The following is a 23,780-nucleotide window of genomic DNA, read 5'->3' on the forward strand; positions in this document are numbered from 1 at the left end:
TCAACAAACCGTATTTAATTGATAATATTAAGAAGAAAAAAGGAAAAAAAATAAAAAGGCTTAAAAAATTTTATTTACGAAACTTTTCGTTGGTAATTACCAATGAAATCGTTTTTTTGTAGGTAATATTAAAAAGCTTACCTATAAAATTTTTTCGTTAATAATTACCAACGAACCATATTTAGTCGATAATATTAAGAAGAAAATAGGAAAAAAATTTTAAACTTTTTTATCAGTAATTATCAACAAAATAATTTTTTATAGGTAATATTAAGAAGAAAAAAAAAATTTCAAATAAATTCCTAAAAAAACTTATGAAGAAAAAAAAAATTCAAATAAATACCTAAAAAAACTTATCGTCAGTAATTATCAACAAACTTATTTTTGGTTGCTAATATTAAAAAATAAAATAGAAAATAAAATTATTAAAATAAATTACCTACGAAAATCTATCATCGGTAGTTACTAACTAATCATATTTGATCGGTAATATTAAGAAAAAATTTTTTAAAAAAATTATAAAGCTTACCTACTATATTTTTTCGTCCGTAATTGCCAATGAACTGTATTTAGTCAGTAATATTTAGAACAATATAGAAAAAAAAAAAAAACTTAAAAAATTTTACTTACTAAACTTTTTCGTCGGTAATTACTAATGAACAGTATTTAGTTAGTAATACTAAGAAGAAAATATAGAAGAAAAAATTTAAAAACTTATAAAATTTTACCTATGAAAATTGTTTATCAGTAATCCATCAGGAAATCACAAAAAATGTGAAATTTTAACATCATTTAGGAATAAATAGGAGATAAGTTATATTCTCTATTAAAGGAAAGACACTCTGCAATGTATGACAATTATAGCATAGCCACTATGTGGGGCCTACTTTGAGCTCAACTACTTATTTTTTTAAGTTATTTAAATCTTAAAAAATTTAAAAATAATTTTACATTTAAATTAAAATAATTAATATTTAATATTTAATTTAAAAATAATAAAAAATTTTAAAATTTTAAAATAAAATAAATTAAAAATTTAAATTAAATTAAATTTAAAAATTTAAATTCAATTAAATTAAAAATTAAAGTAAATTTAAAAATTAAATTCAATTTAAAAGTTAATTTAAATTAAAAATTAAATTAAATTGAAAAGCAAATAATTAAATTAAAAATATGAAATAAAAATTAGCTATAAAAAATTATCATTGGTAATTACCTACTGTCATCGGCAATTGCAATTACCAATAAAAAGTATTATCAGTAAATAGCAGGTAATTTATAAGCATACAATCCTCCACGAAATTACCTATAAAAAAAATCTTAATTTACCAACGAAATAATTCGTTAATAAATTTAGCTATAATATCTTTTTCGCAGGTAAAAATTACCTACGTTATAATTTATAGACGAAAAAATTTCGTCGGTGATTTGTTTGTAAATTCTGATTACCAACAAAATGTAAGCATATTTGATCGAAAATTTTTGCAATTATTTTTTTAATTTTTTGTGGTGATACTGGTATATATAACCTTTTATTTCAATAATATGAAAATTATCTATAAATAAAATTTCAAATTAGAATTTTTAGTTATAATTAAATGAAAAATAATAATGTGTCCTAATCTAGATGGTATCCCTTAATCTTTAAAATTATAAAAATAATAATTTCTACGGGTAATTTGATCAGTATTATATAATCTTTAAAATTTCACGGATTAGGAAAATTTTAAATTTTGAAATTTATTATTTTTAATAAAAAATATTTAAGGAAGATGGTTAATTTTTATAACGTATCAATTCCATTAGACCTCACCAAATAAAATAAATAAATAAATAAATAAATTACCGATGTACTTATCAAGCCATTGGAAAGAAAATTGTTTGAACAATACAGACTTACATGGACAAGATGCGACTTCTGTGCTACAATGAATGTTACATATATTTATCGTATACGTAATTTATATACCACTTTTGTATTTATGCTCAAAATAATAAAAATTACAAATTCTTTCACTACTTTAATTCTCTACACGTAATATCAACTACGTCTTGTATACGTAATATCAAAAATTTTATTAATTAGGTATAATTTGAGAGTGAAATATTTCAAATTTGAATTTTTTTATTTATTTCTTTTAAAATTATTATTTATTTTTACGTTAAAAAAGAGAAATAATTGCAATATAGCCCATCAATTATAATTTGCGTGTGATGATTCCATTAGATAAAACGAATTATTGATTTTGAATTATTGGATTCAATTCGAGAGTTTTTCAAGAACCATATGTACACCAAACAAGCAAAATAAGAAGTCACATGGCTCTGTAAAAAACAAAAGACATGAATTAAACTTACAAGAACTTTTTATAACACGTACAGCTTTTATTACACAATTCTTATTTTGTTTTTTAAAGTCAAATTTCTTGACTGTCCACACAGGATCCAACCATTTAAAATAGTTGAGAAAGGGCAATTTGGTCTACCTAGTGACCATATTAATTTATTTAATTTGGATACAAGAGAATTTCTTAAATCAAATAGAACTAACAAGAAGAATGCCTGGTCTAGTTTTTTTTTTCTCTTTTTGATATGCAAAAGAATTTATTAAATTAGCAAGAGAACTAGCAAAGAAATACAAAAGAAAGAAACACAGCAAAGGAACAAAAGCAACCAGAAGAGAGAAAAGACTCCAAGAAACCGGAGGAGAGGAATTTGGGTCAGTTAAATTTCCATTTCTTCTGCTGCAATTGAGTCTAATCTCCCCTTCAATTCCTGTTAAAGGGCTGATATTTCCCATTGTGATCATAGCCTCCACAAAACTTTTCAAAAATTCATTAGCGATGCTACCGGTGATCCACAGATCTTGGTTTTGATGCCAGCCGCTTGAGCCTGTAACAAGAGAAAATGTAAGGTGAATGGCCTTATAGCAGACTACTCCGATGCTCAAGTCAGAGATTATATTTAAGAGAGCATTCAGAGAGTATTTAATTGAAAAGAAATATAGAATGAATATGCATAGTCTCTTATTTGGTATTTATAGACTTTTTAGAAAAATAGTTATTGCTTCGTCTATAGAAGTAATTTTAGTTGTTTTTTTGGGATTGTCAGCATGAAATCCACTCTACTTGATTCCTGGCATATTTATTGCTTGGTCCATGAAATCCGGGCTCTGATTGGCGTGGTTGCTGCTCAGTTATATCTTTTGTTTGCCGTCTTGGGTGAATGAAAACTTGTTCGATCTTGTTATATTCGGTTTTTTTTTGCTCAGTTCTGACCATGTAAATACCGTCTCGATTTTTTACTGTCACGCTAGACGTAATTTTGACTAATCGTCTTGGATTTTGGACTGTTAATATCAATTAGCAATAAAATTGTTAACAATTTCAATAGTGTCAGCGTCAGGGGTTGAAAATAGAACTTGGTCACTCTCCAGCAGATCTCTGGCAAATTGAAGATTAGAGAAATACTTATTATCAAACACATTAGGTGTTGTAGAATCAAGTTGGGTCCTCAAATTATCATCAGTAGTTCCATTTTGTGAGCAAATTTTGCTAAGTGTTGCATTGTAGGTTGAGTTCAATGGTAGCTCAGGAGAGTTGTATATTCTACCCCTAAACGTTCGACATTGAGCTTCTCGAAACGAGTGAGCACCTGAAAAAGAAAAAAGAAAAAGAAAAAGAAAGATTATTATTTTTTTTCCCGTAATTTTTCAATATAAATGAATACCAGAGAGTAAAATAGTTCGAGGGATTAAATCTCTATGATAAACAAACTAACCGGACAGGACAACTAAATCGGTAGTAGTATTGAGCCCTACGGCAGTGAAATTGGCCTTGAGCTCATCAAGGGACGCAAAGGGACTTGGAAGGTTAATATTAGCTTGAGTTCTGTTTGCTGTTAAGCTATCTCTTCTTCGAAGTAGATTAGTCGACCTCCTGCCTGCAACCTTAATTACATTAGTCTACGTTCAATTCCAGACCTGTTCATGGGCTGATCCCCGTAGGCATCAGCTTGGACAGGGGCAAGAGCCCGAGCTTGCTCGAAAATTAAATTTAATATATATAATTATCATTATTTAATAATTTAATTTTATTAAATTTATTGAATGAATTTCTGATGTACATGCTAGAATGAATAAAATTTATGCAAAGCTATAGAGTATAATGATAGTGACATATACAGTGCCAGGACATTCCGTCTCCAACCTAGCCTTCATTTTATCAACAACATCAAAACCTCTGGCTGAGTTCTTATTACCAAGAACTTCTTTCTCACCCTTCATAGTATTAGTGGTGTCCAACAAAATTGATGTATCACACCCCTGAAACCAGATCAATACATTTGGACTCATCATAAAGAATTATATGTAAGAAATTTGAGAGAGAATATATAATGTAAAGTTGTAAAACTTACATTAACAAAGCAGTCATGGAAATGAAGCCTGATGAGGCTGGCATCGATCCTGGGATCAGTTAGCATGGCCTCCTGAATGACTTCACGTATAAGAAAGGAGACATTTGGGCAATTCTGACCATAAAATGTTGGAGTGAGCTGAGCATAACCCAACTGCCCTCCAACCAAAATTGCATAAACTAAAACTGCCACTACCATCAATAATGAACAAGGATGATTCATTTTTCTCTAGCTAATCTATTGCAGTGATGGGTTTTGCATGTTTAATTGTGTTTTGAAGCTCGTATTTATAGACTGGCAACGACAAAGAAAGGATTGGAAATTAAGGAAGGCGCCTTGCAAGTTCCATTTGATTTTTCACACATATACGGTTCTATCCTACCTAACTTGTGTATAACATCATGCATGCACGGAGGTTTTGGTGACGAATCATATGTTACGCATGTGATAGAATATTTTCACATTGACGTCTAAGGTAAGTTCTTCTCCTAAAATTATATCGTAGGATTACTCTAAACTCAATTATTAGGTGATATGTTTATTTTTCAATTTTGTTGCCAAATGGATATTAATTAAGTAAAACTAAAATCTTATCTACCGAATTGTAGTATATTTTAATTTGAATTAGAGATTCCACATACAAAATAAATGTAATTGGCCTTTAATTACATCTGATTAAATTGCATATACATCTAATTATATACGTATTATTATTGTGTATTATAATAATAATAAAGAATGAATATTAATTAAGTAAAACTAAAATCTTATCTACCAAATTATAGTATATTTTGATTTGAATTAGAGATTTCGCGTACAAAATAAATGTAATTAGCCTTTAATTATATCTGATTAAATTGCATATATATTTAATTATATATGCATTATTATTGTGTATTATAATAATAATAAAGAAGGAGGATTTAAAATACGGGATCTAAAAATAAATTTATAGATATTAATTAAATATAACTAAGTATTTTGAAATTTTCATGATATGAATTTTTTTTTTTAATTACACCTGATATATTACACTATAATAATAATAAATTTTGAAAACATTTAATGACTTTTAGAGTTTTCGATGTTTTAGTCCTTAATTAATTAAGGAGAAAAAACAGATTTTCTTAACATCTAGACCCTATCGGGTTTTGTCATTTTTTTTTTCTTGTCAATCCGGGTTTCGTCGATTAATATATATATATATATATATATATATATATATATTTTAGTCCTTAATTAATTAAGGAGAAAAAACAGATTTTCTTAACATCTAGACCCTATCGGGTTTTGTCATTTCTTTTTTCTTGTCAATCCGGGTTTCGTTGATTAATATATATATATATATATATATATATATATATATATATATATATATATATATATATATATATATACACACGTCGAGGGATACATTTTGATAACTGCTCCTAAACTTATCTAATTATAACATTACAGTCTCTCAACTTAAAAATGTAATATAAAATTCCATAAACTTTCAAATTTTGTACAGTAAAATCCCTCTAACCTCCAATTACCAGTTTTTCAATTAGGCACTGACCTGGACAGTTTCAACATGGAGTTTAGTCAGTATTTCTTTTTTAACTCTCAAGTCATGTGTAAATTGAATTCTTTTTCTTTTTATAGACAAAATAATTTTTCATGCGTAAAGAGAATAATTTTACACTTTACATAAGAGAGGAAAGAGAAATGTTGACTAAGTGCCATGCAGGAGCTATTCACATTAGTTTCTAATTGAAAAATCAATAATCGAAAGTCAAACGGATTTTATTATGCAAAATTTAAAAATTTAGGAGATTTTATGTAACGTTTTAAAGTTAAAGGACTGTGATATTACAACTATATAAGTTCAGGGATAATTATTGAAATTTATCCAAATATCGAAAGTCTACAAAGTTTTCATAAGACCAGCATAAAATAATTAAATAGGTAGGTGACGACCATTTATGAAACAAAACGCTGTTAGGTTGATGATAGAATGCAGTGCCATTGTTCTCTTAAGATTTCACATTAGTTTGGGATAGAATAATATTTTTTTCATATAATTTTAGACACTCATTTCTCTTTAAATTAGCTTTTGAGAGTGAGGTAGACCCGATTTATTTTCTTAGAATGGTATTAGAGCCTTTCAACTAATGTTTGAGCCTTTTGAATGTGAGAGAGTATGTTAAAATTTCACATTAATTTGGGATAGGAGAATGTGTCGGATACTCCTCCCTTTAGAGCTAACTTTTGAAGGTAAATAATTAGACTTAATCCATTTTTCTAAGATTGCTTGTCTGTTTTTTATTTTACTAAATTTAAAAATTCTATAGATAACTTTAACATGAACACTAAGTTAAAACTCGTTGGTAGCCATTTATCAGGCTGTGTATAAAACCAAATTAAAAATGGAAAGTTTGCAGTACATTTAAATATTACATGGGTTTAGATTCTTCGATTCTAAAATTAATTATTTTATAAATTAACTCAATAAGATAAATTATGATTTTATCTAAAATCTAAGAAAATAATGATTTAAATTAAACAAAAGTAAAAATAATTCATATATATATATATTGATTCTTTCATGAATAGTAGAGTTATCTTTATAAAAATAAATGAAATCAAATTACAAAATTTAAACCAAAGAGAAATGAATTAAAATAAACTAAATTAATCGACCCTCTTAAAAATCAAAACCAAACACAACTCACGTGTATAAGAGCCAAACTGAAAATTAGAAAGGGATGGTTCATTTTGGTTTTTATGGTTGTATTATCCAAATAATTTTATTAAAAAAATAATTGACTATTTTATGGAATTAAAAAGTATAAATTAAAAAATTAAAATTTTAATTTAAAATATTTATAATTTATATAAATTACTTATTAAATATACAAAAATAAAATGGCTTTAGTATATATGTTAATATAAAAATAAAAAATAAATAATACTTTAATTGTCCACTGTATCTATATAAAAACCGAATATATATTTAAAATAGTATGCCAAAGTTTATTTATATGGTCTAATAATGACAGTTTATTTTAGCATACAAGATTTGTTCTTTTAAATCATATGGAGCTAACAAGCAGACTGTTTGCTCCAGCTGATGAATTTCCATTAACTTTGCTGCAATTCAATCTAATCTCTCCATTAGTTTTTGTTAAAAGGCTGAGATTTCCCATTCTGAGCATGGACTCCGCAAAGCTTTCAAAGAAAGCACTCTGATTAGCGCTAAAATTTCTAACAATAGCAACTGTATCAGCTTCAGGAGCATGAAAATAGTTCTTAATCACTTTGGCGAAGGCCTTCGCCAACTAGAACATTTGAGAAATAATTATTGTCAAAGGTATCAGGAGTTGTGAGATCAAGATTGGTTATTACACTCCTATTTCCCTTGGGAACATATTTGTTGAAGCGTTTGTAAATACATTGCGTTCAATGTTGGGTGTGGAGAATTGGTGTTATTGAAGGTGTGTAAACGGCTGCTAAATGCTCTACATTGAGCTCTTCCAAATGTGTGAGCACCTGATGAATACCAAGGAAAAAAAAGGTTAAATTGTAAAAATTGAAGTAACAAGATGATTAACAGAGAATTAAAGTTTAGTTTTTCGTATTTTTGAGTTTTCATTTTTTTTATTATTTAAGGAGGAAGAAAAAGTCATCTAATCTCATTAAGAGTTATTATAGTAAGTAATTAGAGACTTATTATTTGAAAAAGAAAATTAAAAATGACCAGATAGGGCAACTAGATCGGTATTATTATTGAGGCCGACTACAAAGAACTGGGACTTGAGCCCCTCAACGGTCTCGAAAGGACCTGGAAGGCTAATATTAGCTTGAGTTCTGTTTGCTGTTAAGCTATCTCTTCTTCCAAGTAGATTTGTCCATGTTGGCCCTCCTGCCTGCATGCTTAGATTGGTATAGTCTAGCCCTAGGGAAAACTACATGATTAATTCATACATAAACCACCACTAATTAAATAATTAATTATGATCTCACTATCGAAAATGATCTCAAACTTGAAATCTTATAATTCTAAAAATGATTCCAATACTAATGAAATATAACTCATCTGTAGAGACCTACTATCTATTTAGTTAGATATACAAATTTATCCATAAAAAAAAAAATAAAAAACCAATTTGTATATTTGATATATTCATATGTAATAACTACGTTATTGAATGAGTCAAATATTTATTTTTCAATATTTGAAGTCGGGAAGATTTAAATTTTAACAATTTATTCTTGTTTCCATAGCTAAGCAGGGTGTCTCACGGGCAGATCTTGTAGCCTTCCTTTGATTCTGTTCTGCTCTCAGTTTTCTTGTTTGCCCTGTTTTGGTTGATATATATATATATATATATATATATATTAAAAATGTTGATTTATTCAGATAAAAATATGATATGGTAAACATATTGAAAGCTAGTGTATAGATTATAATAGTAGTAACAGTACCAAATCAACAGATTGTTGAGCTGCAACAGTGAGAATATCAGCACAAGAAACAATGCCACGACAAGCACTCTCCAACCCAGCCTTCATTTTATCAACAACATCAAAACCTCTGGCTGAGATATTATTTGGAAGGGCTTCTTTCTCACTCTCTATGGTATCAGTGTTGTCCAACAAAAGTGACGCGTCACAACCCTGAAACAAGATCAATATATTTGAACTCATCACTAAAACAAGGCCTGATATGATCAAAAAGGAAAGAAATAAGGAAAAAAAAAAAAAAGGATGAACTGCAGAAATAGTTATTGAAAATTACATTAACGAAGCAGTCATGGAAGTTGTTAGAAGAAAGAATACAAGTAATGAAGGAAAGGATTGTGTATTTATCTGTGTCTTATTTACAGAGATATTACATCTATTTATACATGAGAATATGAGCTAATTTAGACAAGAATAATAATTGCTGTAATTATGCTACACAAATCTCCTATAATCATGCTAATTGTTGTAATTATGCTAACACCCTCCCTCAAACTCAAGGTGGTAGCACAGATGCCAACTTGAGTTTGCTTAAGAGATCCTGAAAGCGAGCGGGAGGATGCATTTTGGTGAATATATCAGCGGTTTGGTTGACAGAGGAGACAGAAATCAAACATATGGTGCCATAAGCAACATGATGACGTACAAAATGACAATCAATTTCGATGTGTTTGGTACGCTCATGAAATACATCATTATGAGAAATTTGTATGGCACTTCTATTATCGCAATAAAGCATTGTGGCAGAAGAATGAATGACACCCAAATCAGTTAATAACCACCGTAATCAAAGTAATTCAGATGTAGCATCAGCAAGAGCACGATATTCAGATTTTGTGCTAGAACGTGCAACAACAGTTTGTTTTTTGCTACGCCAAGAGATAAGAGAATTACCCAAGAAGAAACAATAACCAGTTGTAGAGCGATGATCTATCAGATCACCAGCCTAATCAGCATCAGAGTAGCCAGATAATACTAGGGAGGAGGTAGCGGAAAAGTGCAAACCATGAAAAAGAGTGCCTTTGATATAACAAAGGATTCTAAGTACTGCAGAGAAATGAGTTGAGCGAGGAGCAGACATAAACTGGCTGACCAGATGAACAGCATATGAAATATCAAGTCGAGTAACTGTAAGATAAACAAGACTCCCAACAAGCTGTCGATATAAAGGAGGATCATCAAGAGGAGTGCCATCAAGAGGTGTAAGTTTGCAATTGAGCTCCAATGGGGTTGATACTGTTTTACTATTAGTGATGCCTGCTCGAGAAAGTAATTCGGATGCATATTTGGCTTAAGATAGATAATAGCCATCAAAATTTTGAGAAACTTCAAGACCCAAAAAATAGCTGAGAGAACCTAGGTCTTTCATTTCAAAATGTTGATTGAGATAATGTTGTAACTCTGAAATACCAGATGAATCATCTCCTGTCATTATCGTATCATCAACATAAAGCAACAGAAGAATAATACCACTGTCAGTTCGGCAAGTGAATAATGCAGAATCATGTGGACTGGAGAAAAAACCAAGTTGAGCAAGAGTGGAACTAAATTTGGCAAACCAGGCCCTGGAAGCTTGTTTTAATCCATATAAGGCTCGCCGAAGTTTGCAAACCTTATGAGGAGAATGATAACCAGGAGGAGGATGCATATAAACCTCTTCTGTTAAATCACCATGAAGAAAAGCATTTTTGACATCCATCTGGAAAAGTTTCCATTTAAGAACTGCAGCAATAGTTAAGACACTGGGAATAGATGTTAATCGGGCCACTAGAGCAAAAGTTTCTTCATAGTCGATACCATACTCTTGAGTGTACCCTTTGACTACTAAGCGAGCTTTGTAGCGTTTAATAGTTCCATCAGAACGGGTCTTAATTTTGTAAATCTATTTGCAATCAATAGGGGTCTTGTTTGGTGGAAGATCAACTAAATCCCAAGTATGATTTTTCTCTAAAGCCTGAAGTTCGTCAGTCATAACTTGCTGCCAAAGAGGGTCAGTACTTGCCTCACGATAAGAACGAGGCTCATGAAGGGTTGCAATAGTAGAGTAACAGCGAAAATCAGAAAGATAATGAGGAGTTTCTCTTATACGGGTAGAACGACGAAGAGTAGTGCTAGGAGGAGATGCAGGCACAGGTACTGCCACCAATCCTTGAATCAGATTGCAAGGCTTCTTGGATGACTCCACGAATAATGTTGGAGACATTTGGACAGCTTTGATCTTAAAATGTTGGAGATAGTTGAGCATAGGCCAAGGACCCTAATGATCCAACCAAAATTGCGTATAAAGTTATCACCATCAACATCAATGGAGAGGGATGCATCGTCTTCTCTGTACCTAGCTAGCTAATGGCTTTGATGAGTTTTCAATGTTTAGAAATGGTCTCATTGAGGCTTTCATTTATAGACCAGTAAGGATTGGAAGCAGCTGGGGCAGGTGCCCTTCCATTCTATTTCAATTCATTGGCATGAATATGTTCTATCCCCATCCGAAGCATCATGTCAGGGGAGAGGTAACTAGTGATGAAAGATGTGCATACATATGGGTTATTTTATGTTTAATTGGTGACTCGAGCAGGTTAAATCTACTTGATTATTTATTTTTTATATAAATTAAAATATATTTTATATCTTAATTTCTAATATTATAATTATAATATTAAATTCTAGCCTTAAAGAGCTATTTTTAAATTAAAATAACTATATGTTCTATAAGTAAAGATGGCAAAAAAAAAAAAAAAACCGGTAATTGGATTAGAAAAAAGTAAAATTCAAATTTATTGTCCACACAGAATTCTATAAGATCCAATTATTTAAAATAGATGACAAAGGGAAATTTGGTCCAGCAGTGACCATATTACTATTTGTTTATTTATTTTGGATAAAATAGCATTTCTTAAATGATCACATAGAAGTAACAAGACGAATGCCAGCACCAGCTAAATCTCCATTTTTTCTGCTGCAATTCAATCTAATCTCCCCATCAGTTCCTGTTAAAGGGCTGATATTCCCCATTCTGATCATAGCCTCCACAAAGCTTTCAAAAAATGCAGTCTGATTAGCACTAAAATTGTTAACAATTTCAATAGTATCAGCTCCAGGGGTTGAAAATAGAACTTGGTCACTCTCCAGAAGACCTCTGGCAAGTTGAAGATTAGAGAAATACTTATTATCAAACACATTAGGTGTTGTAGAATCAAGCTGCGTTCTCGCACTACCATCAGCAGTTCCATTTTGCGCGCAAATTTTGCTAAGTGTTACATTATAGGTTGAGTTCAATGGTAGCTCAGGAGAGTTATATATTCTATCCCTGAAAGTTCGACATTGAGCTTGTCCAAATGAGTGAGCACCTGAAGAAGAACGAATTTCCTTTTATAATTTTATAATATAATACCAAAAAATAAAATAGTAGGAGGCATTAATAACAAGCAATTTTTTGGAGCCTTTAATTTGATTTATTATATTTAGATAAAAACAGAATAAATCGATATATATTTACCGGACAGGGCAACTAAATCGGAAATATTATCAAGCCCCACGGCAGCGAAATTGTCCTTGAGCACATCAAGGGATGCAAAGGGACTTGGAAGGCTAATGTTAGCTTGAGTTCTGTTTGCTGTTAAGCTATCTCTTCTTCCAAGTAGATTAGTCCATGTTGGGCCCCCTGCCTGCAACCTTAATTACATTAATCTACTCTCAACTAAAGCTTGCTCAAAAATTAAATTCAATACATAAAACGTCGGTGACATTACCAAAGAAACAGATTCTTGAGCTGCAATAGTAAGAATATCAGCACAAGAAACAGTGGCAGGGCAAGCACTCTCCAAGCTAGCCTTCATTTTATCAACAACGTCAAAACCTCTGGCTGAGTTGTTATTACCAGCAGCTTCTTTCTCACCCTCCATAGTATCAGTGGTGTCCAACAAAATTGATCCATCACATCCCTTAAACATACATTTGGACTCATTATAAAGAGTTATATGTAAGAAATTTGAGAGAGAATATAACATAATATATAGCTGTAAAACTTACATTAACAAAGCAGTCATGGAAATGAAGCCTGATGAGGCTGGCATCGATCCTGGGATCAGTTAGCATGGCCTCTTGAATGACTTCACGGATAATAAAGGAGACATTTGGGCAGCTCTGTTCATAAAACGTTGGAGTGAGCTGAGCATACCCCAACTGCCCTCCAACCAAAATGGCATAAACTAAAACTGCCACCATCGTCAACGATGGAGAAGGACGCTTCATTTTTTTGTAGTTAATCTATTGCAGTGATGTGTTTTCAATGTTTAATGGTGTTTTGAAGCTCGTATTTATAGACCAGCAAGGACAAAAAAGAAAGGATTGGAATTTGAGGAAGATGCCCTGCAAGTTTCATTTGATTTTTCACAAGTGGTCCTATTCTACCTAACCTGAATTTAACTTAATGCATGGAGTATTGGTAACGAATCGTGTATTTACCCATTTGCTGATGTGATAGAATATTTTCGCATTGAGGTTGAAGGTAATTTATTCTTTTTAAATTACTAGTTTTTGTAAAATGTGTTCCACTCGTTATAAAAATTTATGATTTAATTTTTTTTACATATTTTTTTATTATTTTATATATATTATATAATATTATTATAATATTATAAATACTATATTTAATTATTTAAATTAAAAATTAATTTTAATGTCATTTTAATTAATTATATAAATAAAAATTTTTATTAATTTAAAATTATTTTTTTATTTGATTGTATTTTTATGAAATTTATGTGTTATATTATTAACATATATTATTAATTTAAATGTAATATAATAAAAAATATAATAATAAATTTTAAAAGTATAAATAAGTGAAAATGTTTAAAAATTAAAATAAATTAATAATAAATAAAAATTAACTCATTGAATTTAATTCATTTAAATTTTATTACTTTACTTTTTTTTTTAACAAAAAGTTTGATTTGCATATAATTTTAATTTTTTATAATTTAAAATAATATTAACTTACATAATAAAATTATATACCTGAATTAATGTAAAAAAAATTATTTATAAAAATGGATAAGAATTTTATATATATATATAATTTGGGTTTCTAATTTTAAATTAAAAATTATAACAAAATTTTTGTAAAATAATTTTTAAAAAGAATTTATAAAACAAAAAATATAAATTTATATTTATAATATTTATTAAAATATTTTATTAGTTCAAAAAGTTAGACCCTCATTTGTAGTTGTATATATATTGTATCGCATATAATCTATTATTATAAATAAATTGTATATATTATGTGTTAAATTTTAATTATATCAAATTTATATTATGTTTACAAAAAATCATAAAAATATTTTTATAAAATTGATTTTAGTTTTAATTATTTTTTTATTTGATATTCAGTATGATTGAATATATACACAATATCTTTTTATATTTCAATTTTTATTATTTTTTTTATTCAAAATAATAAGAACCATGAACACTACTATTTTCAATGTTAAAAAGATTAAAAATAAAAAAATATTAATAAAGTAATAATATAAATATAAGTCTAATTAATTGTTATTATTATTATTATTCATTTATTTATTATTAATGTAAGAGATAATATTTTATAAACGATATAATACTAGCTCTATAATAATCATTTTTAAGAAATTATACTTGTAATAATATAAATATACATAGAAATGAATTAATTATTATAATAATATTGATACACATAGAAATAAATTAATTAGGCTTAAATTTAGTTCTCTTTAATTTTTTTTAGTACTGATTAAAAAGAAATAAAATTCCTTTTAAATTGCTGATTTAACAAATTTTAAAATTAATAATAATCTTTGAATGATTTACATTATTTTTATTTTCTTTTTTATAAATTATAGTGATTGAAACATTTGATTTTAAATAATATTCATAATTTTATAAATATTAATATATTATTTCATTGTAATAAAAAAAAAATTAGATGGAAATTAACTTAAAAAATAATATGCAATTAATAAATATTTTTAAATATATATAATAAATAACAAATTATAAATATAAATTTAAAAAATTAGATATTAACAAAGTATTTTACTTATACCATTAAATTATTTTTTATTTATTAATTTTTTATTTTAATTAATTACTTATTATAAAATTTTATATTTAATTGAAGTTAAGTATAAATAGGATTTAAAATTAATTTAAATGATAAAAATATAATTATAATTAATTTAAAAAATGAAGATTAATTTGATTAAAACTAATATTTCTTTTCCTTCATATAATTATATATAATATAGATATTGTCGAATTATTCTGAATTTTTTTAATTGTTAAGTATATTTTTTATTTTTTTTTTTATTTTAATAATCTATATTATATATAAAAGTGAAAAGGGAAATATAATTAGATTGACAAAAAGGCATGGTTAAATTTAATATTAACAAATTACTCTCAATTTTAATTGGCTAAGAAATAATGTAAGAATTCATTATTATATCAAAAATTTTTAATTAATTGATTAAATAACTTTTCAATTTAAATTCAACTCTGTTCTATAATATAAATTTTATAATTTATATTATAATAATTTATAATTTATCTATAATATAAAAATAGGAAGAGTGGGAACGATGGGATGGACAGATTAAAATGACATGATTAGTGGGAATGGAGAGAATAATAAAATGGACAAAAAAAAAAAGGTTAATTTGCATTATGATAATGAAGGACTAATTTATTATTGAAAATCAATGTAGTTTAAATAACATAAGAATATAAATTAAATAATTAGCTCTAAACTTTTAATCTCCAAGTGATAATTTTTTTTTTTTACCTTTCAATTTCTACAGTAAATGGATTATAATAAGTTATATTAAAAAATTTTAATTTATAAAATTAAAATGTTCATATTCTCAATTGATTAAAGTAATATATGTTAATAATTTTATTTCATATATTGTATTTATAATATTTTAATTAATTAAAATAATATATGTTATTAATTTTATTTTTTTATAATTTTTTAATCAACTTTAATTAGGACTTCAATATAGGATCATATATATAATTATTATGACAAAGAAGTAGTAGTTAGTGTTTGTTCTTTTCTATTAACATATATATATATATATATATATGACAAAAACATTAACGTTTTCTTTTTAATCCTCAACCAATGCGCATATTAATTAAATATAACTAAATATTTTGAAATTTTAATGATATATTAAAAATTATTTTATACGAAGAAGAATATAAAGCTCAGAAAACCCAGCTGCATAATTAACAAACTATTTAAATCTGTAAAATTTATGAAAACCATATTTAAAAATTACAAATATATTTGCAGATAACAATGATAACTAAAAATAGAAACATGAATTTTACAAATTTTACAGATTTAAATAAAAATATGTACTTTTAAAAATTATACAATCAAATTAAAAAATTTCTGGCGCTAATTAAACCTTATATATATATATATATAATTAATTAATAATTATCACATATATATTCTAAGTATTTTATACTTATTTACGTGTAATTTTTTTTTTTGTTATTTTGAAATCAATTAATAATTTCCACGTAATTTTTTTATTATTTTGAAATCAATTAATAATTTTTTGGAAATTTGGATTCGATGTTAATGTGGTCCATTAATTAAGGAGAAAAGACAGATTAATTTTCTTAACTTATAGACCACTTTACCGGCCGTCGCTGTTACATGTAGATCGATATTTTAATTAGAAGTCTACGAACTTTTCCTAAGGTCAGCATAGAATAATTAAACGGTTAGGTTAGGTTATGACCATTAAATATTGCATATATGAAACGACAGTAAGAATGGACTGGTGGTCCTTCATTTACAGAAGATGAATACTATTCCATGGGTTTGGGCTATTCGATTCTAAAATTAATTATTTTATAAATTAATTAAATGAGAAAAATTATGATTTTATTTAAAATTTTAAAAAATAATCATTACAATTAACAATTTTTTTAAAAAATATTTCATAAAAATAATTCCTGTATATATTTTTGCAATTCTTTCATAAAGAATAGAGTTATTTTTATAAAAACAAATCAAATTAAACTAATTAAATTAAAATCATAGTGAACTGAATTAATTAAATAAACTAAATTAATCAAACTCTTAATTAAAAACCAAAACCAAACACAACCAAACTTATATTAAAACCAAACTGAAAATTAAAAGGGATGGTTCTTTTTTGTTTTTATGGTTTTATTATGCAATTAAAGCATTTTATTAAAAAATATTTAAATATTTTTATGGAATTAAAAAAATAAATTAAGAAAATATAAATTTTAATTAAAAATGTTTAAAATTTATATAAATTACTTCTTAAATATACAACAATAAAATAGGCTTTAAGTATATATGTTAACTGGATTTCAAACTTATATTTAATGGTATTGGAATTAGATCAGTGAATAAAATTTTAAATTACAATTTCATTTGAAATTAAATAAAAAATAATAATTTTTAATCTAATCAGTATTCTTTAAGTTTTAAAATTATAAAAGTAATAATTCCTGCGACTATCAATATTTTTAAATCTTTAAAATTACATAGAGTGGGAAAATTTTAAATCTGAAAATTTATTATTGTTATGATGAGAATTATTTAAGGAAGAGGGCTGATTTTTTATTGTGTATCAAATTAATTTTTACTCAGACCTGGCCCTTTGACCTCTTTAAATAAATAAAAAATAATAATCTCTTAATTGTCCATTGTATTTGTATCTATATAAAAATCAAATATTTACCAAATTAAGTTTATTTATATGGTCTAATAATGACAAAGTTTATTTTAGCATCTAAGATTTTTTTTAAATCACATGGAGCTAACAAGAAGAGTGTCTGCTCCTGCTGATGAATTTCCATTAACTTTGCTGCAATTCAATCTAATCTCTCCATTAGTTCCTGTTAAAAGGCTGAGATTTCCCATTCTGAGCATGGACTTCACAAAGTTTTCAAAGAAAGCAGTCTGATTAGCGCTAAAATTTCTAACAATGGCAACAGTATCAGCCCCAGGAGTTGAAAATAGTTCCTGATCACTTTGGAGAAGGCCTTCGGCAACTAGAAGATTGGAGAAATAATTATTGTCAAAGGTATCAGGAGTTGTGAGATCAAGATTGGTTATTACACTCCCATTTCCTCCTTGTGGACATATTTGTTGAAGCGTTTGCAGATATGTTGCGTTCAATGTTGGGTCTGGAGAATTGGTGTTATTGAAGGTGTATAAACGATTGCTGAATGTTCTACATTGAGCTCTTCCAAATGTGTGAGCACCTGATGAATACCAAGGAAAAAATAAATTATTTAATTCGATTGTGTTATTTTTTCTAAAAAATTAATTGATTGGACTGACTAATATAATATTTTAATTTTTAAAAAATTAATTTACCTATTCAACCTTCTAAATGAAAATTAAAGAAGTCGTCTAATCTCATTAAGAATTTTTACATAAGTTATTGGAGATTATTTTTTGGAAAAGATAAAAATTAAAAATTACCAGATAGGGCAACTAGATCGGTGTCGTTGTTGAGACCGACAGCATTGAACTTGGACTTAAGCCCCTCAAGGGTTTCGAAAGGACCTGGAAGGCTAATATTAGCTTGACTTCTGTTTGCTGTTAAGCTATCTCTTCTTCCAAGTAGATTGGTCCATGTTGGTCCTCCAGCCTACATGCTTAACTTAGTATGATTAATTCATACATAAATCACCACTAATTAAATAATTAATTATGGGATCTCACCATCTCTAATCCATTTAATTGCCTGTAGAATCATACAATTAGAAAAAAAAAAATGCACATGGTAGTTGATGTGGTCATGACCTATGCTATATATTAATTTAGATATGCAAATTTACGCCAAATAAATAAATAAATAAAAACTAGCTAAGTTGAATAATTGATATGTTCATATGTAATAATTATGTCAACGAATTAATATAATAAACATAATATTGGAAGCTAGCGTATAGATTAGTGGTAACATTACCAAATCGACCGATTGTTGAGCTGCAACAGTGAGAATATCAGCACAAGAAACAATGCCAGGACAAGCACTCTCCAGCCTAGCCTTCATTTTATCAACAACATCAAAACCTCTGGCTGAGTTGTTATTTGCAAGAGCTTGTTTCTCACTCTCTATAGTAGCTGTATTGTCCAACAAAAGTGATGCATCACAACCCTGTAACAAGATCAATACATTTGGGCTCATCACTAAAACAAGGCCTGATATGATCCAAAAGGAAAGAATAAGCTTATTGATGAATTGACATTGACAAAGCAGTCATGGAAGTGAAGCCTGATGAGGCTGCCACCAATCCTGGAATCAGATTGCAAGGCTTCTTGGATGACTCCACGAATAATGGAGGAGACATTTGGGCAGCTTTGATCATAGAATGTTGGAGATAGCTGAGCATAGGCCAGGGGTCCTGATGATCCAACTAAAATTGCATATAAAGCTATCGCCACCAACATCAATGGAGAGGGATGCATCGTCTTCTCTGTACCTAGCTAATGGTTTTGATGAGTTTATGGTCTCATTGAAGCTTTCATTTATAGACCGATAAGGATTGGAAGCAGCTGGGGCAGGTGCCCGGCCATGTTATTTTAATTTTATTGTCTTCTGTCCCCATTCGAAGCATCATGAATGGGGGAGGCAATTGGTGACGAAAGAAGTGATGCGTATGGGTTATTATATGTTTAATTGGCGACTCGATCGAGGAGGTTAAATCTAATTGATTATTTATTTTTGTAGATAATTTAAAATATATTTATTTTTTATATCTTCAATTAATATGTCCAATCCCCATATAATTTTTAATATTGTAATTATAATTTAAAATTCTAATTTTTAAAACTTATTTTTAATTTAAAATGATTATATATTCTATAAACATAGATTGCAACTGCTTTAGTATTTTTAAATATTTAATTCAATTCTAGTCTAATCAGATAAGATATGAATAAAAGCTAGAAGAAATTCTAATTAATCTCCTAGCTTTTACACAGTATTGGAAATTGGGGAAGATGCCTGGCAAGTTTCATTTGATTTTTCACAGATGGTTCTATTCAACCTAACCTGTATTTAACATCATACATGGAGGTGTTAGTGATTAATCATATACCACACATGTGATAGAATATATAATTTCGCATTGAGGATGAAGATAATTTTAGGATTATACTCTATGCTCAGTCCGCAATATATAAGTGCATCATTTAATTTTAATAATATATTTCAAGTTGATGAGTTCATTTATTTTTTAAGTAAATTATTAAATGTATGTGTATTTTCATTTATAAAATAAAATTATAGATTTTATTATTTTAAATTTAAGATTTAACTATTTAATGTGAATATTCGAGAGAATTTATTACATAATTTATCTTTTTTTTTTAAATAAATTTGCATGGCTAAAAGTTAACGTCATTTTTCCCCTCGACAAATGTGCAATGGGGCCAAATGTATTCTAATTTTTGCTTTAAAAAATGTAATTGAAAAACATTTTTTTATAAATTTTAATGACTAATATATATATATATATATATATATATATATATATATATATATATATATATATATATATATATATATATATGAAAGATGGTCTAAAATCCTGAAAATACAGCAGTAAACTATTTTGAAATTGTAATGACTAAATATATTAAATTTATATTAAATAATTTATAAATTAACAAATTTAATATGTTGGATTTATCCAGAATAACTCTAAATATTATATTTTTTTTTATTATTTTCTGAAATAAGTTTGAAATTTTTAAATATGATTTTTACTAATTTAAATAAAAATATTTGAAAACTTTTAAAAATTTTAAAATTAGAATAAAAAAATTTCCAAAGCAAATTACATTCTCTTTAAATATTTTATATTTAATCGATTAATAATTGTAATGTTTTATCAATATTTATGCAGATTTATATAAAATATTTATTTATTTAGTATAATTGAAGTATTTGATCTTTTAGAAATTTGGATTTTGCTGTCCTCAATTAAGGAGAAAAAACAGATTTTCTTAACTTCTAGTCTAGACCCTTTTACATATTGGCTGTTTATATATATATATATATATATATACACTTTCCCTAAGGTCTGCATATAATAATTAAACAATTATGTAATGAAACTTAATTTATTATATAAAACGAAAAGCTGTTAGGTGATGATAGTATATATCTAGTACAATATATGAAAGCACATATTATAATTAAATAAATAAAATATTTCATAAATTAATTAAATAAAAAGATCAAGTTTTATTTAAACCCGTGTCTGTATCTAAATTTTTATCTCAAAAAATTGAGAAAATTCTAAATCTTAAAATTGTTACTTTTATAGTAATTATTTAAGGAAAATGACTATTTCGTTGTGTATCAAATTAATGATTACTTAGACCCATTAGACCTCTTTAAATAAATGAAAAAAAAAACAATTTCTTAATTGTCCACTGTATCCATATAAAAATCAAGCATTTAAAATAGCATACCAATTTATATATATATATATATATATATATATATATATATATATGGTCTAATCATGACAGCTTATTTTAGCATGCAACGTTTTTCTTAAATCACATGGAGCTAACAAGAAGAGTTTCTGCTCCAGCTGATGAATTTCCATTAACTTTGCTGCAATTCAATCTAATCTCTCCAGTAGTTCCTGTTAAAACGCTGAGATTTCCCATTCTGAGCATGGACGTCACAAAGCTTTCAAAAAAAGCAGTCTGATTAGCACTAAAATTTTGAACAATAGCAACAGTATCAGCCCCAGTAGTGTTAAATAGTTCTTGATCACTCTGGAGAAGGCCTTCTCCAATTAGAAGATTGGAGAAATATTCATTATCAAAGGTATCAGGAGTTGTTAGATCAAGATTAGTTATTACACTCCCATTTCCTCCTTGTGGACATATTTGTTGAAGCGTTTGCAGATACGTTGTGTTCAATGTTGGGTCTGGAGAATTAGTGTTATTGAAGTTGTACAAACGGGGGCTAAATGTTCTGCATTGAGCTCTTCCAAACGTGTGAGCACCTGATGATTACCAAGGAAAATAATTAAGTCTTTATAATAAGTTAATAGTGATTATTATTTGAAAAAAGAAAAATTAAAATTACCAGACAGGGCAACTAGATCGGTATTGTTGTTGAGGCCTACGGCGGTGAACTTGGACTTGAGCTGGTCAAGGGTCTCGAAAGGACCTGGAATGCTAAGATTAGCTTGACTTCTGCTTGCTGTTAAGCTATCTCTTCTTCCAAGTAGATTTGTCCATGTTGGCCCTCCTGCCTGCATGCTTAGATTAGTATGATTAATTCATACATAAAGTATCACTAATTAAATAATTAATTATGTTATCGTCATCTAAATCATTTAATTACTAGCAGAATCATACAATTAGTAAAAAAAAAAAAAAAAAACCGAAGTGCATATAGCAATGGATGCGATGAGTACTACCCATTTAGATGCATATTTATCCGTACAAAAATAAAAAATAAAAAATATATTTGATACATTCGTATGTAATTATTATGTCACTGAATTAATAGTTAAATATTTATTTTATAATATATGAAATTAGAATTTTAAATTATTGATAATTTTTTCTGAATAAAATATTATTGATTTATTAAAATAAAAGTGTGATATAATAAACGTATTAAAAGCTAGCATATAGATTATATGGAGGAGAAAATAATTTTTGCCTAGATTCAATACCCAAAACATATAATAGTAGTAACATTACCAAATCAACAGATTGTTGAGCTGCAACAGTGAGAATATCAGCACAAGAAACAATGCCAGGACAAGCACTCTCCAATCTAGCCTTCATTGTATCAACAACATCAAAACCTCTAGCTGAGTTGTTATTTGCAGCAGCTTGTTTCTCACTCTCTATAGTATCAGTATTGTCCAACAAAATTGATGCATCGCAACCCTGAAACAAGATCAATACATTTGGACTCATCACTAAAACAAGGTTTGATGTGATCAAAAAGGAAAGAAATAACAGAAAAAATCTGAACTCCAGAGAGATGAATAGTTAATGAAATTTACATTGACAAAGCAGTCGTGGAAATGAAGCCTGATGAGGCTGGCACCAATCCTGGAATCAGATTGCAAGGATTCTTGGATGACTCCACGAATAATGTTGGAGACGTTTGGGCAGCTTTGATCATAAAATGTTGGAGATAGCTGAGCGTAGGCCAGGGGTCTTAATGATCCAACTAAAATTGCATATAAAGCTATCGCCACCAACATCAATGGAGAGAGATGCATCGTCCTCTCTGTACCTAGCCAATGGTTTTGATGAGTTTTCAATGTATAGAAATGGTCTCGTTGAAGCTTTCATTTATAGACCAATAAGGATTGGAAGCAGCTGGGGCAGGTACCCTGCCATTTTCATGTAATTTTATTATTGACGTCAATCTGTTCTATCCCATGGCCTATTCGAAAACATCATGTCATGTGGGGGTAATTGGTGATTAAAGATGTGAGACTTCGATTAGAGTAAATCCACTTGATTATTTTTTTTTTATATTTAAAATATATTTTATATCTTAATTTTAATATTATAATTATAATATTACATTTTTTATTTTTAAAAAATTATTTTCAACTAAACGACGAAGTAATTAAATAAAAATAACCAGATAAATATTTTTAAATATTTAATTTAATTCTACTTTAATAAAAAAATTTTAAATAATATATAATCAGATATTATAGTGTTACTGATAGGTTTGAATTTAAATTTTATATTTTATTTATATAAATAAAATAATTAATTAATTATTAAATATAAATTTTATTTT

General features: G+C 27.5%; 4 protein-coding genes and 1 pseudogene across 4 annotated transcripts; all 5 read right to left on the reverse strand.

Annotated features, from left to right (window-relative positions):
* Positions 1 to 3,298: 3,298 nt before the first annotated feature.
* Positions 3,299 to 4,656, reverse strand: LOC110671233 (peroxidase 15-like). The gene is made up of 4 exons (XM_058136695.1): positions 4,417 to 4,656; positions 4,151 to 4,324; positions 3,781 to 3,964; positions 3,299 to 3,654 (listed from the first exon to the last, which is right to left on the reverse strand). Exons 1-4 carry the CDS (start codon positions 4,636 to 4,638, stop codon positions 3,359 to 3,361), a joined length of 876 nt encoding a protein of 291 aa, XP_057992678.1. The 5' UTR covers positions 4,639 to 4,656; the 3' UTR covers positions 3,299 to 3,358.
* Positions 4,657 to 7,493: 2,837 nt separating this feature from the next.
* On the reverse strand, positions 7,494 to 11,219 carry LOC110671254 (peroxidase A2-like; annotated as a pseudogene).
* A 589-nt stretch (positions 11,220 to 11,808) lies between these two features.
* On the reverse strand, positions 11,809 to 13,195 carry LOC110671232 (peroxidase 15-like). Its single transcript, XM_058136306.1, has 4 exons — positions 12,952 to 13,195; positions 12,672 to 12,863; positions 12,419 to 12,587; positions 11,809 to 12,269 (listed from the first exon to the last, which is right to left on the reverse strand). Exons 1-4 carry the CDS (start codon positions 13,171 to 13,173, stop codon positions 11,824 to 11,826), a joined length of 1,029 nt encoding a protein of 342 aa, XP_057992289.1. The 5' UTR covers positions 13,174 to 13,195; the 3' UTR covers positions 11,809 to 11,823.
* Positions 13,196 to 17,727: 4,532 nt separating this feature from the next.
* Positions 17,728 to 19,484, reverse strand: LOC110652916 (peroxidase A2-like). Its single transcript, XM_021808534.2, has 4 exons — positions 19,220 to 19,484; positions 18,939 to 19,130; positions 18,449 to 18,617; positions 17,728 to 18,225 (listed from the first exon to the last, which is right to left on the reverse strand). The coding sequence occupies exons 1-4, from the start codon at positions 19,439 to 19,441 to the stop codon at positions 17,768 to 17,770; spliced, it is 1,041 nt and encodes a 346-aa protein (XP_021664226.2). The 5' UTR covers positions 19,442 to 19,484; the 3' UTR covers positions 17,728 to 17,767.
* Positions 19,485 to 21,400: 1,916 nt separating this feature from the next.
* LOC110652915 (peroxidase A2) lies at positions 21,401 to 23,306 on the reverse strand. Its single transcript, XM_058136789.1, has 4 exons — positions 23,023 to 23,306; positions 22,712 to 22,903; positions 22,086 to 22,254; positions 21,401 to 22,002 (listed from the first exon to the last, which is right to left on the reverse strand). The coding sequence occupies exons 1-4, from the start codon at positions 23,242 to 23,244 to the stop codon at positions 21,545 to 21,547; spliced, it is 1,041 nt and encodes a 346-aa protein (XP_057992772.1). The 5' UTR covers positions 23,245 to 23,306; the 3' UTR covers positions 21,401 to 21,544.
* Positions 23,307 to 23,780: the final 474 nt, after the last annotated feature.

The sequence above is a fragment of the Hevea brasiliensis genome, chromosome 15, assembly GCF_030052815.1.
Source record: "Hevea brasiliensis isolate MT/VB/25A 57/8 chromosome 15, ASM3005281v1, whole genome shotgun sequence".
NCBI classification, from domain to species: domain Eukaryota; kingdom Viridiplantae; phylum Streptophyta; class Magnoliopsida; order Malpighiales; family Euphorbiaceae; genus Hevea; species Hevea brasiliensis.